This window comes from Pangasianodon hypophthalmus, chromosome 5 (genome assembly GCF_027358585.1).
Source record: "Pangasianodon hypophthalmus isolate fPanHyp1 chromosome 5, fPanHyp1.pri, whole genome shotgun sequence".
Lineage (NCBI taxonomy): Eukaryota > Metazoa > Chordata > Actinopteri > Siluriformes > Pangasiidae > Pangasianodon > Pangasianodon hypophthalmus.
Window position 1 is genome coordinate 24,719,422 of NC_069714.1, and position 14,115 is coordinate 24,733,536.

Sequence of the window (14,115 nt, forward strand, 5' to 3'; positions counted from 1 at the left end):
TTAATGCTGGCTATGATAGAAAGGTGTCAGAACACACAGTGCATCGCAGCTTGCTGCATATGGGGCTGCGTAGCCGCAGACCAGTCAGAGTGCCCATGCTGACCCCTGTTCACTGCCGAAAACTCCTACAATGGGCATGTGAGAATCAGAACTGGACCAAGGAGCAATGGAAGAAGGTGGTCTGGTCTGATGAATCACATTTTCTTTTACATCATGTGGATGGCTGGAAATGTGTGTGTCATTTACCTGGGGAAGACATGGCACCAGGTGCAAAAAGGCAAGCTGACAATCTTGGGTCCTGGAATTCATGTGGATGTAACTTTGACATGTACCACCTACCTAAACATTGTTGCAGACCAAGTTGGAGACCGCTTCATGTCAACGGTATTCCCTAATGGCAGTGGCCTCTTTCAGGAGGATAATGCTCCCTGCCACATTGCAAAAATTGCTCAGGAATGGTTTGAGGAACATGACAAAGAGTTCAAGGTGTTGACTTGGTCTCCAAGTTCCCCAGATCTCAATCTGATCAAGCATCTGTGGGGTGTGCTGGCCATCAAGTCTGATCCATAGAGGCCCCACCTCGCAACTTACAGGACTTAAAGGATCTGCTGTTAACGTCTTTGTGCCAGATACCACAGCACACCTTCAGAGGTCTTGTGGAGTCCATGCCTCAACGGGTCAGGACTGTTTTGGTGGCACAAAGGGGATCTACACAATATTAGACAGGTGGTTTTAATGTTATGGCTGATTGGTGTATACGCATGGTCTCATTTGATGCAGCTGTGGCTAAATTCTGGCAAACAGCCAAAAATATGAAAACTCTGGCTAAAAATGTAGTTGGCTTTTTTTTCTGAACTATAAATTCCTTGTGGAAGGTTTTCCCAGGCTAAACTGCTAATCAGAAAATACCAAAAAAAAATCACTAATCAGACCAGGAAGTGAATTTAATTTCTAAGATGACACTTAGACCATCATAAATACATGACTGTCATTGCCTCCGAATAAACAGAGCAGTTTAGACAACACCCAGTAATAGTGATGATTAGGTGTTTGATGTCATCTGATGTTATGGTGCATTGTATCGGGCTCATGTGCTCCAGCTAAATGACCCATTGTGCTGCGAGCTGGCCGAATGCCAGGAAAACTCAGAAGCTGTAAAGCCAATAGTTACAGGAAGCTTCAATAGCTTAACCATTATGTCCTTTGCTTGCCTGTGTGTATGTGTGTTCAGCTCATTCTTGCTTTGATTCTCAGCCGTCAAATTTTCGGTCTCCTTTTTTTTTTTTTTTTTTTTTTTTTTTTTTTAATACATTTTTTTTTCCCTGATACCCCCCCCTTTCTGTCCTCTCATTCTTACATTTTCTCTGTCTTTCTTCTCAGTGGAGGGGATGAAGGTGGTGGAGATTGAGAAATGTCGCAGTGACATTAAGAAGCTGAGGGAGGAGATGGCCTCCAGGAACAACAGGTCTGTCTCTGCCCACCTTACAGCAAACCAACATCTCAGCCTGTACTGAAACATGCTTATGCGATATATAAGGATGATTACCTAGAGGATAGCAGGGGTGCAAGAAAGGTCTTTTATATTGAGGGTGGTATCTGAACAAATCATACTGTTAAAGCTGACTTATTAAGGATTGCAGCACAAAGGGGTAATAATTAAGAATTGTCCCTTTGACCAGTTGCAACACCGTAGTGTTCTACTGCAAGCAAAAACAATTTATGGTAATTCACACCACCAGAGTGCTTGCCAGTTAAGTAAGTTTTTGGTTGATCAGATTCCTGCAGACCATTAAAAAGAAGTCCAAGGATGCAACAGATTTTTCATAAGTGCAACAATCGCTGCAAGATTTCATCACTAAAGACCAAAATATAACGTTAATTAAGGATTAAAGGATTAAAAGGATACTTTATCTAGGCTAAAAATAAAAAAGGTAAGCCTTTGAGGGACTATGAGGCACAAAAAACAAATGTGGAGATCCTAAAAATTAGAAAGCAATAAAACACCAAACAGAGTCTGAGTGCTAGGTCAGCTGTAGACTACGTCATGGACATGGTATTCTCATGGTATTCCCAGGACATGGTATTCTCCAAACGCCCAACGACTCCTTGGCCCTGTGCTATCACACTATCACAGAGTCATAACAATTATCATCCCAAAGAGGATTGGCACAATCACCCTGTCCAATTCATGCCAATTAGCTCAATGGTAGTTGCAAGCCAGCCATCAGTAGTGAGTGGAGGATTAGATTTGTGCTTAGCTGGCTCTTAATAAGGGAACTAATTCAGGAGAACTGCTTTATCCCCTTTAGCGTCTTGATGAGCTGACTAATGAACACATGCTCATCTGTTCTTGCACCTAAATATTCTCATTAAATGCTCCTTCCTTTTGGGTATAGCTCAGAAAACATCCCTTTTCCCCATGGTTCAAAAAAGGTTATGAGAAATAAAACATCATAGTGTGTGCTTTTATAGGAAAATAATCAATGATGAGGTGATGTAAGGAAGCCAGACGCATAAGAGTTACTGTTAAAACCATAACGTCATTATTTTCCTCCATAACAGCATATTCTGGAGTGTTTTATTAAAGACCAACAAGTCATACTTGTAACATGACAAGACAAACTTATGTTACAGCAAAACCAAAAAGTCCTTTGTCCTGAAGACTGTCCCATGTTGGAAAACTTACTTACAGCTTTACCTCTGACTGTTACAAAGCTCTGACACTGGTGACTCCTTCCAAAAATGCTAAATAAATAGCTCCTCACAGAAAAATCTACCTTGTCAACAATTACATTTATATTTAAAAAATCTGTTTATGTGGAGTATTTGCCAAAAAGGCCCTGTGTAACAATGAGTTGTTACAATAACATACTTAAATGATTGCATTAAAATAAACCTGTGTTTTGCCTTACTGTCTGCACTACTGTAAGAGCTGTTACAGAAAATTAATCAGTAATTTCTGACCAATCAGAATTGAGAATTTAACCGCGCTGCAGTGTAGTGTACATTATTAAACCACAGAAGGTTCTCAGTGTTTTCACTAGAGTGCATTGTCTGTTCTTTGCAGTAGTTTCCTGGATGATAACAAGAAGCTGACTCCTCGCAGAGATGTGCCTTCATACCCAAAGGTAAAACTGCAGACTAGTTATATGTGCTTTCCTAGTAGTTATTTGACCTATCCACAACACTTGAAATTGTGAATAGGACATTCATTACTGCTTTATTTTATTTTTATTTTATGAGTACCCTAATCCTGTAGACGTAATCAGCAGATGAGATAAGCCATGATGGGTCCTTTATGAGACAAATGGGCAGTTAGCCAGAAAAATATAAAAAAGTACAGGACAGTTTGTACTCAGGAATTTATTACACTGCCAGTCATTTGATATTTTAAATACTACTGTAGCCACAGACCAAGCAAAATTATGTAGAACAGCAATTAAAATAAAGGAAGCTAAATCTCTATGGAACTGCTAATGCAACTCTAAATGTGTGCTTTATTTAAGTCAGGTGATCATGGAGGGCAAACTAGTCAAGCCTATCAATATACTAGGCTCAGCCGTAGTGCTAGTGTTAACTGTAAAACATAAATATATGATTTGCTACAAGTGCCTAATTAGAGTGATAAAGATTTTGGCATCTGATTAGATTAGATCTAGATTGTTCCTCAAAAATGAATTACTTCTAACATTTCTCAGTTCACTAAGCATTCATGATTCCCTTACACCTATTGCCAAGGTTAGATTTTCAAATTTTTTTTGAAAGGAATATTTAAAAGGAAAATGTTAAAACAGTGTGTTCAAAAACTGTTTACAGTGTAAACAGTATATACAGTGTATACACCTATCACATGATTTATAAGAATCATATAGTGTGTTTGTGTCATGTCTGAGTTACAGTAATTACGAGATGATGGTTCAGAGATTTTACTCTGAGCTGTTCATATTCTCAGACTTGGAAATTAATTGTTTCTGTGTAAATACACCCTACACCTTAATATCTTTCAGATCCTAGAAAATGGTGGGCATTAAAAGTTTTAACAGACACATCCTTACGTTTATTCATTTGTTCATCTTCAGTAAACACTTTATCCTGGTTAGGGTCATGGTGAGTCTTGGGAACGCTGAGCTCGAGGTGGGAATACACACTGGCTCAGATACCCATCACTGGACATTATTCACACCCTGAATCACACCTAGAATCAATTTAGAGTAGCCAAGCCATCTATCAGCATGCTTTTGTGGGGTGGAAGGAACGGAAATGCACACAGATGTAGTGAAACTCCTGTTGCACCACTGTACTATTCCTAATTCCTGGAGTTTTCCAGATTCCCAAGTGGTAATTATGGCTTCAGCTTGGACATGAACGCTTTACATTATGTTGTAATTCCGACATGACATGAGCACAGTAATAAGTGTGATAGCAGGAGTGTATCAGGTGTAGGGTGGCGGCCCCAGCCAGGCGTTAGGAGCAAAGGGTTAACTGGGAGCTCTGTCTGCCTGCAGTACATGCTCTCGCAGCAGACCATAGACGCCCTCAGAAAACCCGCCTTTGACGTCTGGCTGTGGGAATCCAATGAGGTAAGGTTCACTAACGTTGTGCTGCCTGTCTTTCTCCTCTCTTGTCTCTTGTTCGCCTTCGTTTTCTTCCTGTGTGTTTGTGTGTGTGGTTTTGTGTGTGTCCATATTTGTCTGGATTGTGCATGGGTCCATGTGTAGTATCACCTGTCCAAAGAGACGATAGATGCTTTGAGACAGCCGATCTTCGATGTGTGGCAGTGGGAACCTAATGAGGTGAGGCCAGGGAGGCCAGTAAACATTTATTGTTCCCTAATATGTAAACATTCATTAATACATTAGATGCTAAATATTTGTCATTTCACATAAAAGAAGAATAAAGGTAATTTTTAAATACCCAAATTAAGAAATATAACATGATGAGGCATCCCAAAGTGTTTTATTCATATAAAAACTTGGTAGTCAGTTATGGGAATGAGGACATGGGAGCGATGCTTTGTAGCACTTGTCTTGGCAAATTCAAATCCTTTAAAGAAAACAAAAGACCTTCACAACACTTTAACTGTCTTCAGTCTGTTCACAGACAAGGTCACTGGCAGCTCTCTGACGTCAGCTCTCTCTCGATGGTCAAACGCCATTCACTAAAACAAAAAATTATTTATAAATACACTTCCGGATTATTCACTGACAGGTGCACCCATTCATCAATTATCCCACTCATTCTCCGCAACTCCTCCTCCCATTCACAGTTGACTTTGACCACGCCCACACTGCCACAGTTCCATTTATACCTCAGCAATTTGGGATTACATTTGTGATTAATTATGAACCACATGTTTAATATTGTGGAACATCAGCTAAACAAATTCCTGTCATCATGTATGTTATAGAGCTATGTTAGTGTAAACAGTTGTTCCCTCATCAGTCTCTCTTTCTCTCTCTCGAAGTTAATAACATAAAAAAATGCAGTGAGTTTGTTACCGAGAAACCGGATAGTGTCCTCCGTCATGAAGAGTTTCCCGTGGAGAAATACCTACTGACTGTTACATAGCTCTGACACTAATGACTCCTTCCGTAAATGTTAAATAAACATCTCATTACAGAAAACCCTACCAACAATTTTATGTATTTCTTTATTAAATAGCAGCATTTTATAGAAGTTAGCTTTAGACTATGTGGAGCATCCGCATATAAATCCCTGTGTATTATCTGTTACTTTAGAAACATGCATGTGTTAGTTCTTATGTATTAGAAAGAGTGCATTATTATAAACCCGTGATTTGCGTGATTATCCATGTTTTGCATTAATTAGAAAGCTTTATGCCATGTGAAAGATTTGGTGACCTAAGACTAGGTAACCAAACATATCACCAACAAACTGTACATTTCTATCTCAGATGGCATTGGTGCTTCTACAGATGAGATGACCTTCTAATCTGTCACTGTACGTGTTTTCCAGATGCTCAGTTGTCTTGAGCACATGTATCATGATCTGGGCTTGGTCCGAGACTTCAACATCAACCCTATTACACTGAAGAGATGGCTGGTAAGGAAAGCTCCTGGACTGCTATGCAACACACTAATAAAATGCTATAAAATAATCTTTATGTAATTCTTAAAAATCTGAATCTGGTCAATTTGATTTCACTCTGCTCAAATATGTTAACTTTAACTGTACATGGTACAAGCCAAGATTACAGAGTAACCTACATAGGGCTATAACTTAAGACCAAGCATTCTGTAGCATAAATTATTTACATAGTGTGTGTATATTTATGTATATTGGAATATATTTGATTGCATACATACATTTTTTTGAGAAACAGTGTCAATTTTATTTGCCAGGTGTATTACACATACAGGCATTTGTAACATACTAAGACAATACTGGACTATTTATAAATATGAAGAGAAGTACAAGAAATAGGTAAGGATGTAAACTAACCTAAAATACCCCAAAAAGATAAATAATATATGCTAAACAACTCTGCTTTAGGTAACATACCAAAATTTACAAAAGATGCCATTTGACCAGTCACCACTTACCACTGCTCTCTAGGGTTCAATACAGAGAAAGTGTGGGCGTGGAAGTTTTAAAATTGTTAATACACGTGTTGTTAGTGTTTCTTGCAAATAGTTAATTGCCCCAAGTGTGAGTGAATGTGCGAATGTACACTCACTGTCCACTTTATTAGGACCAGCTGTACATCTGCTCATTCATGCATGCTCACCAAAACTAGAAGGATAAAGATTGGAAAAACATCATCTGGTCTTTTTCCAATCTTTTTCCAATCCCAGTTTCAGTGAGCCTGTGCCAACTGTACCTCAGACTCTTGTTCTTGTCTGACAGGAGTGGACCCTCATGTGGTCTTCTGCTATTGGAGCCCATCTGCCTCAAGATTTGACATGTTGTGTATTCTGAGATGCTTTTCTGCTCACCAGGGTTGTAAAGAGTGCTTATTTGAGTTACCATAGCCTTCCTGTTAGCTCAAAGCAGTCAGGCAATTCTCCTCTGACCTCTCTTGACCTAAAGCTCTTGACCTGTATGTGTATGACTTTCAGCATTGTGCTGATGCCATATGATTGGCTGATTAGATAATTGCATGAATAAGCAGGTGTATAGGTGTTCCTAATAAAGTGGATGTATTGTTACGTTGCAGGGATGGGTGCAGGATCCTTAACCAGAATGAAGGAATGAATAAATATATGCTAAGGTGGAAGTATAATGAAATAGATGTATAAAAGGATATTATATACAGTATGTACATATGAAAGACCTGTGCAGTATTATATACAGTGTAATATAGTGTGATATTAACATTGTGCAATGATACAGTAATTTGCACATTGTACCTGTACATGGTACACATGATATACTTTGTGCAGATGGTGTGGAGCAATGAAGGAAGTCTAAAGTGCTATAGCTAGTCATGTGCCTGATTGTTTGTCTGCTAACGAGCTTAAGGTTCCTATGCAAACTTAATTAATACTTCAGTGTTGGTTAGGTGTGTCATGTCAGTATGTACACATTCAAAAATGACAATTCTTTCTGCATCCTCTTACAATCTGTTTTTTTTTTTCCTCTTTTTGGTTTTATAGCTCTGTATTCATGACAACTACAGGAACAACCCATTCCACAACTTCCGCCACTGCTTCTGCGTCACACAGATGATGTACAGCATGATCTACCTCTGCAACCTACAGGTAAAACACTTCCCATAACCTGCATCCTCTCGTCCTTCATACAATCACAAAAAGTTTGCATCCCCTAAATTACAAAATTTTGCATCCCCTTAGGACAAAATGAAGAAGACAGATTAATTTAATTCATAGCAACAAGACATTTAGTGTGTTTGGTTTCACAGATTTTCCTTTATTAGTACAAGTAATAGAAATGATTACATAATGTACCTTTAAGCTTTAACTCCAGATGTCGTACACGGTCTTTTTCAGATCAGGTCAGCAAATCAAGAGGGTCATGACAATTTCTTTTCGGACTATTTTCCTGTTGGTTTTACCTAAAAGGTTTTGTAATCAGTAATGTGTAATATTTTATTAGAGCAATTACATGTAAATTTTTTTCATGGGGGGCGCAAACTTTTGCCCCCAGCTGTAAAAGCTGTTTTATATTGATGTGAAATCAGGAACTGTTCATTTAAAGAGGTTACTGAGTATTATGGGTCAGTGGTTTAACAGGTGGTGATATGTAGATGATGATGGTAGAGCTTTCGGCATTACACTCGCCCTCTGTCTTCTTCCAAGCTCTTCTAGCATGAGCAGGACAGTCAGGAGTAGAGGATATACACAGAATATAATTTGAGAAGACAAAAGAATGATTGAAGCAGAGTTAAGGAGAGGAAAAGATTTAACTCATACAGGCAATTGTAGCATACTAATACAATAGTGGACTATTTGTAGATATGCAGAGACGTACAAGAAGTAGGTAAGGAAGTAAACAATATATGCTAAGCAGGACAGAAAGGAAATGAAAGGAGGAGTGTGAGAGGAATTGAAGGGAAGAGAGCGGAGGAGTGCAGCGAGGACGTATGAAAAGGTGAAAAAGAGATTCTGCCTATTTAGAGATGCTCTTTAGCCTCTCGTTTTCCTCTTTGTGCTTCAGTTGCCATGGACATCTATTTAGAGGGTTTCTTCTTAATTATCCAGTCTATAATGAGTGCAGCCACTGGACAGAAAATTGCTTCCTCCTGTTCACAAGAATGGGGAATATTTAAATTGCGCCCCCTCTCACACACACACACACACACACACACACACACATATTTGCATTTTGTATTTCCATAGATAAATAATTCTTCACCTATATCTATAGCCTTAACCCATTAAAATCCTAGTTTATTTGTCTCAAAATATTAATCTTCATTTTAACTAATCTTAATATTAATACTCATTGATTATACTATAAATTATTTAGTGCACCTAATGGGAAAGGTGTGTATTTATAAGAGGACTGGAAGTCTGAACCCACCAATGGGTCCGGAGTGTTTAAGGGCTAACCTAATTAAACTGCATGTTTATTATTCATGTATATGGTGAGATGGTGTGATGACATGAAGAGGATTTACTCTCACCATCCCAAAACTGATTATTAATAACAGCACATTCTGAAAGGTTTTATTCCTTTTATACCACAGTAACGTGCCAATGCTATCCAACTCAAAATATTGAGTTTTTCATGATATCTTTTTCATTTCTTTTCTTACATAATGTCATGCCATGCTTTTTTTTTTATCAGTTTATAGTTACCTTTAATGTTGTGGAATGTCGGTGAAACAAGTTAGAGAAAATGCCAACTCCTCTGTCCTGAAGATATTCCCATGTCAGAAAACTTAATTACAGCTTTACCTCTCACCATTACAAAGCACTGACACTGGAGACTCCTTCCACAAAAGTTTCTGTGCAGGATGTTACTATAGAAACGATAATGTGTTATGAATAAGTGAATTAATATACACCTGTGATTTGCCTTGCGGCCAGAACTCCTGTTAGAGCTGCTGTTACAGAAACTTAATCAACACCTTCCAACCAATCAGAGATCACAGAATTCAACAGCACTGTATAAATATTTAAATAAGACGTTTTACTGTGGTATGGCTGCTGTTTTAATTTGGTATATTTTTGTAACTGTGATTATTATATTTGTGAGCATGATGTTACAATTCTGACATAATATACTGAGACTTTATCATTAAAATGGCTTCATGTGAAGATTGTCATAGAATTCTCATCAATAAGAGATACCATTTTTCAACACTCATATTTTTACACTTTTAATGAATATTTTGGTTTACCATGTGTCAGAAATACTGCTGTGTTAACTTTTATGCTTTATGGTAACTATGCTTATTGCAAATTTAACTAGGGCTTTAACACAATGTTACCCTGGTATCTTACTGTATCTGGTTGTTATACTCTTACTAGTTATGTCTTTACTTTTGTAAAAATACTACCATGGGTTTCTATGTGATTGAAAACTATTGTTTAATATCGCATTTATAATTCATGTAAAAGGAACTACAATATAGTTTAGTTTTTTTTCCTTCCCAATTTATAATGATCAAGACTTAAAGACTTAATAATAATAATAATAATAATAATAATAATAACAATAATAATAATTGTCAGAGTTGTCTGAGGGTCCAATGCCTTGTTTATGTATGATGTAATGTTACTTTGTTCTAGGATTAAAATAAGTTTTATAAAATTATAAACGCTGACCTAATGTAGTATATGAAACTTAAATGAGATATAGTAAAAAAAAAAAAAAAAAAAAGTCATACTGCATTCATATTTTCTTCAGGTTTGTCATTTTCAGTTCTAGGACATAGGGATAAAACAGTGACCATAATGTTAGTAATCCCACAGTAAATCGTGTGTTTTGCAGGAAAAGTTTACACAGGTGGATATTCTGATCCTCATGACTGCAGCTGTGTGTCACGATCTAGATCATCCTGGATACAACAACACGTAAGATAATCCCACTAAACACATGCATGCATTAATATAAATATTATTTTTCTATATTATTTATATATTATATACTAGAATCACTGCAACCCTGAACAGGATAAATCAGTTACCACAGATGAATGCATGAGTAATATATAGCCAGTTTCTCTCTGTATCTGATCTCTCTCTCATTCTCAGGTATCAGATAAATGCACGGACAGAGCTGGCAGTGAGGTATAATGATATTTCACCTCTGGAGAACCACCACTGTGCCGTAGCCTTTCAGATCTTCTCCCAGCCAGACTGTAACATCTTCTCCAACTTTGATGCTGAAGCCTTTAAACAGATCCGTCAGGTGTGTTTGAGTGTGTAATAAGAGGTTATATCACATATTAATAAATAACTTCAAGTGGGTGGCCCTTTGGATCAGTCATAGCCTGATTACTGTAAATACAATAAGTACTACAGGTGATGGTGTTTTGTCCCAGGTCGATGTTGTCAGAGAATGATTATTGGAGGATTTGAAAACTTAAAACAATTCATTTCTAACCCTGTATTCATACTAATAAGTGACATGTTGCAGATGTTGCTTTAGGGTTGTCTCTTATGAGTGTGTTGTGGTGTGCCCAGTTTTTTTTTAAGTTCCAATAAGAAAAGGCAGAAAAATGTATAGCCTGCTGTGCAATTTATACATATAACTGTGTTCGCTTTGTTTACAATATATTTTATTAGAGTAATTAATCCCAGAAAAAGAAAAAGACACATTTTTCTGTCATTTTTTTGCATGACAGCTATGAGAACTAAACACAGGTAGGAATAGAATCTGAGAGCGCATAGGACTGGTCAGAGGAATTTACTCTAGTTACAGCAGTGGAACTCATAACCCATCATTCTAAAAGTTATTTGATTTATTATTAAGTTCTGGTAATTATTAGCCTGTTTTGACTGGTCACTTGAATTGAATGGATTTAATGCCAGCCTCAGTAACTCAAAAACAAGTCAGCTTATAAATAACGTCAGCTTGGATTTAATATGTTCTGTCATCCAAAAGTCCAGGAGTACATTTTTTTTGGCTACAAAGTGTTTGAGAATCACTGATCTAGACAGTCATTTTGGATTTGTATGTGTTATTGCAATAAAGAAGTGTTTGTGATAATGTGTGATAATGAAGGAACATCTGTGACCCCTAACACAAAGATGTCTTGTATTAGGTTCACATTTCATTGTATTTTTTATTTTGTCCTAATGGTATGGAATATTTTGCACTCAGCTGTATGTAAGAAATGAATGTTTGCTTGTCATCATAGGACTTTACTCATTTAACTCATTTTATACCTTCCACTTTCTTTAACAGGGCACCATCACTCTGATACTAGCTACAGACATGGCTCGGCATGGCGAGATCCTCGACTCCTTCAAACAGAAGGTGGAGAACTTCGACTACACCAATGAGGAGCATGTTACCTGTGTGAGCACTGAATTATTGTTTCTCTTTGACAGTATTTAATAATAGCACAGATGTTTATAGGTGCACATAGTGTCCTGTGATGAACTTTCCCACCTCATGTCATGTGTTCCTGGGATAAGCTCTGGATCTACTGCCACTCTGAGCAGGATAAAGTGCTTACTGAAGATGAATGAATGAATATGTACAGTCCTGGTTGGATAATGACTGTCAGTTGTTTCTGTGCCTGTTAGTTGAAGATGGTGCTGATTAAGTGCTGTGACATCTCCAACGAGGTTCGGCCGATGGAGGTGGCCGAGCCGTGGGTGGACTGTCTGCTTGAGGAGTACTTCATGCAGGTGATGGAACTGTAAAAAAAAATTAATCAAATATTCATCCTGTATCCATTAAGAATCTGTAGTGTTTGATTTGTCACTTTTTATCACTATTTTCTTAGTAGGCATTATTCTTATGTTCAGTCTTTTATTCAGATTATTCAAAAAGCTTGTTTGGTGTAAATAACTGAAGACATTCTTTTCTCTCTGAAAAACCTAATGCAGAGTGACAGGGAGAAGGCGGAAGGCTTACCCGTCGCTCCCTTCATGGACAGAGAAAAGGTCACTAAGCCCACGGCTCAGATCGGCTTCATTAAATTCGTCCTCATTCCCATGTTCGAGACAGTGATGAAGGTGAGAAGATGATCAGGGTGATGTTTATGACGAAGTCTTGTACCGATTACTCTTATAACTCTTGATCTATCGCAGTGCATAATAATGCTCTTTTCATCTGGGTGTTCCAGCTGTTTCCTCAGATCGAGGAGGTGATGGTTCAGCCACTCAGAGAATCACGAGACAGATATGAAGAACTCAAACAGATTGATGATGCCATGAATGAGGTCTGGCCTCCAGAAATGCCTTATTTTGCTCAATAAATCTGTTCCCTCTCTTTTGATATCTGTTGCTCATCTTCATTCTTTCCTTACAGGTCCAGAAGAAGAAGAGTGAGAACCTCACCATGGGAGGGAAAAAGAAATGAGGTGAGCGTTCAGCAGCAGTGTTAAACTTTACAGCCCCTAAACACCACCAATGACACACCAATCTCAGTAAATCCATATTGAAACCTGATTTATGAATATTTATAACAGTTCATGACATGGCTTCCGACAATTTGATTTATTCTGACAGGCCTTTCTGTTTAAGTGGTTGTATTTACAGCTGAGTGAGAAAGTTTGCACCCTCCCTCGTTTCCGAATGAGGAAAAAGGGGAAATGTCAGTCTATTTTACAATTTTATCTATAAATCGAAAAAAATTCCAAGGTGCTGAAATAAAATATAAAATCTTAACTCATCTAGAATATCACCAATACATCTGGAGAAAATAGTTACAAACATTTACACTGAACTTTTGTAAATTATGTAAAATTAGGCAAAATCAACAGAAAAAAAATGAAAAGAACCAAAGTTTGAAAAATAAATTTGCCAGTTGAGTTTGAACAGAATATTTCATAAAGAACAAGGACACAAAAGTTATTCCACAAATGTTAAATGAACAAAATGTACAGTCATTTTTTAATCAATAAAAAAAAATTCTTTGGCAAACTTCAGTTGTATAAGAGGAATAAAAAACCCTGTCCTTGATTATTTTCATTTAACAGCACACCCTGTTGCGTTTTATTCCTTTCTGTATGAGTATTTGTGTGTGTGTGTGTGTGTGTGTGTGTGTGTGTGTGTCTGTGTGTTTCAGTTGGGAGAATCTGCTTATTCTGAATCCGGATCCTGTAGGTTGGAAAGCTGATGAATGTAGAGTGACGTGCTGGAAAACTTCCCAGACAATCCAAAGCCTCTTTCAGGGAATGTGAACCATGATCAGTGCACACACAAGGCACCTGACTTTCTTCTATAGATATTATTCTCTATTTGCCTTGTTTTTATTTGGTTTTATATATATATAAGATATATTATTCAGATTGTACAGATTTTTAGTCACTTGTCCTTTATTACAAAAATAAAAAGTTTTAAGTACAAGATTTTGTCACATGATACTTTAGGGTAAACTTTGTGGCTGTTCTTATGCATTGCTAGTTCTTTATTTCTAACGTCAAATGCTTTACCAGTGTTTTGAAAAAGACCATCTCAGTCGAGACCAAAAAATGCCCAAGATCCACTGCTGATCGAGTCCAAAACTAAA

The 14,115-nt window shown here is 37.4% G+C and overlaps 1 protein-coding gene across 7 annotated transcripts in view; it reads left to right on the forward strand.

Annotated features, from left to right (window-relative positions):
• pde9aa (phosphodiesterase 9aa) overlaps positions 1 to 13,966 on the forward strand; it is a 40,905-nt gene extending 26,939 nt beyond the window's left edge. For 4 of the 7 annotated variants that reach the window (XM_053234284.1, XM_053234285.1, XM_026913241.3 and 1 more), the window contains 13 exons: positions 1,381 to 1,465; positions 3,068 to 3,128; positions 4,719 to 4,793; positions 5,977 to 6,063; positions 7,617 to 7,721; positions 10,420 to 10,502; positions 10,683 to 10,839; positions 11,839 to 11,952; positions 12,183 to 12,287; positions 12,489 to 12,617; positions 12,728 to 12,823; positions 12,913 to 12,964; positions 13,672 to 13,963. In XM_053234284.1, coding sequence (XP_053090259.1) covers positions 1,381 to 1,465; positions 3,068 to 3,128; positions 4,719 to 4,793; positions 5,977 to 6,063; positions 7,617 to 7,721; positions 10,420 to 10,502; positions 10,683 to 10,839; positions 11,839 to 11,952; positions 12,183 to 12,287; positions 12,489 to 12,617; positions 12,728 to 12,823; positions 12,913 to 12,963 — 1,148 coding nt within the window. In that variant the 3' untranslated portion in view covers position 12,964; positions 13,672 to 13,963. Of the gene's footprint in view, positions 1 to 1,380; positions 1,466 to 3,067; positions 3,129 to 4,505; positions 4,581 to 4,718; positions 4,794 to 5,976; positions 6,064 to 7,616; positions 7,722 to 10,419; positions 10,503 to 10,682; positions 10,840 to 11,838; positions 11,953 to 12,182; positions 12,288 to 12,488; positions 12,618 to 12,727; positions 12,824 to 12,912; positions 12,965 to 13,671 lie in introns of all 7 variants that reach the window. The other 3 variants (XM_053234287.1, XM_026913242.3, XM_053234286.1) reach the window with 3 other exon arrangements.
• The last annotated feature ends 149 nt before the right edge of the window (positions 13,967 to 14,115 follow it).